A 1,267-nucleotide genomic window follows, 5' to 3' on the forward strand; every position below is an offset into this window, starting at 1 on the left:
CCCAATGTCAACAGCCATGGAATCTGCCTCTGTGAAGTTATCTTCACAATCACGTGATGTTTCCCCACTAGACTGTTCACCTCCTGTCACTAGAACTGTTGGTGGTTCACGCGTTGACTCTCCCTCACTAGTACTCACTCCACCTTCAGCTCCAAGTTCAGCTACAAAGCAATGAGAGAATCAACATGAGCAACATTAAAATGCACTCTTACACAGACACACCTAATGCTACACAGACATACATTCATGTTCTATAACTAACCATGTTAGAACCTAAATTGAGTGGCAGCCTATGAAATTTGCAACATTTTCAATAATGATTTCAGGGACATAACAAAAGCTCATAGAATTTCAAAAATCAAAAATCATGTCCCCATATCATAACTTGACACTGAAGCTTTAGGTTCTGAAGGTGTTACAATCATTCTCAACTTTATACATGTGAAATGGTATGAATCTACATGACTCTATATCTATACAAAAAATTTTGCTAAAACAAAAGCATGAAAATCAATTAACTAACAAACCTGTAGGAGATCTCCTTAGCGGGGTGGTGGGCTGAGATCTATTTCCTTCATCAAGACCCAAATCAATGCGTGTGTCATCTATTAAACCTCCCTCTGCCATCTGAGCCAATCCACCTTAAGCCACGTATATAAAATCTCTTAATAAATGACATAATAAAGGAGAACTCTTACTTATCTATACATTTTCCTCATACAGTGAAGGAGACTTATTTCAAGGCTACATTTAATACATTTATAAATAAAACTTACTTGTCTGAGGTGGGTTTGCAACTTCTGCATTAGAGCCAAACACAAATCCACCAGATGGAACCTGTGGAGAGCTTACTGCTTCAGAGAACCCATCCCCACGCCTTGGGACAAACAGAGTTGGTGTCGATGGTACAATGCTGTCATCACCACCCTCTTCATAGTGAGGAAGCTGACTGAAAGGTGCCAAGTTCTGACGGCCAACTGGTCTTTCCTGCCGAATAACAGGCCTAGGGAGTGGCACTCCTGGGCTAGTCTGAGAGGGTCCCTCATTTTGACCTGATGAAGAAGGCTGACTTGATCCACCAGATGGCTGAGGTCTCTGGCTCTCACTAGGGGCATCTGGGGATTCGTTATTTGATTCTTCAACATGTGCGGATGTTTCTGAAGCAGCTTCAGCCTCAGCATCAGCACTTCTCATATCCTCACTAGCTTCTCTGCCTTCTTGGTTATTTCCTGCACTGAAGCCATGACTTCCATCATCCCTTTCTATG

General features: G+C 42.1%; 1 protein-coding gene across 1 annotated transcript in view; it reads right to left on the reverse strand.

Annotated features, from left to right (window-relative positions):
- Positions 1-1,267, reverse strand: part of LOC119585139 (nucleoprotein TPR-like) — a gene marked incomplete at its 3' end in the record, with an annotated part of 21,357 nt that overhangs the window by 3,834 nt on the left and 16,256 nt on the right. The window contains 3 exon segments of the mRNA XM_037933768.1: positions 1-161; positions 528-641; positions 777-1,267. Of these exon segments, the coding sequence (XP_037789696.1) occupies positions 1-161; positions 528-641; positions 777-1,267 (766 nt within the window).

This window comes from Penaeus monodon, chromosome 19 (assembly GCF_015228065.2).
Source record: "Penaeus monodon isolate SGIC_2016 chromosome 19, NSTDA_Pmon_1, whole genome shotgun sequence".
NCBI classification, from domain to species: Eukaryota; Metazoa; Arthropoda; class Malacostraca; order Decapoda; family Penaeidae; genus Penaeus; species Penaeus monodon.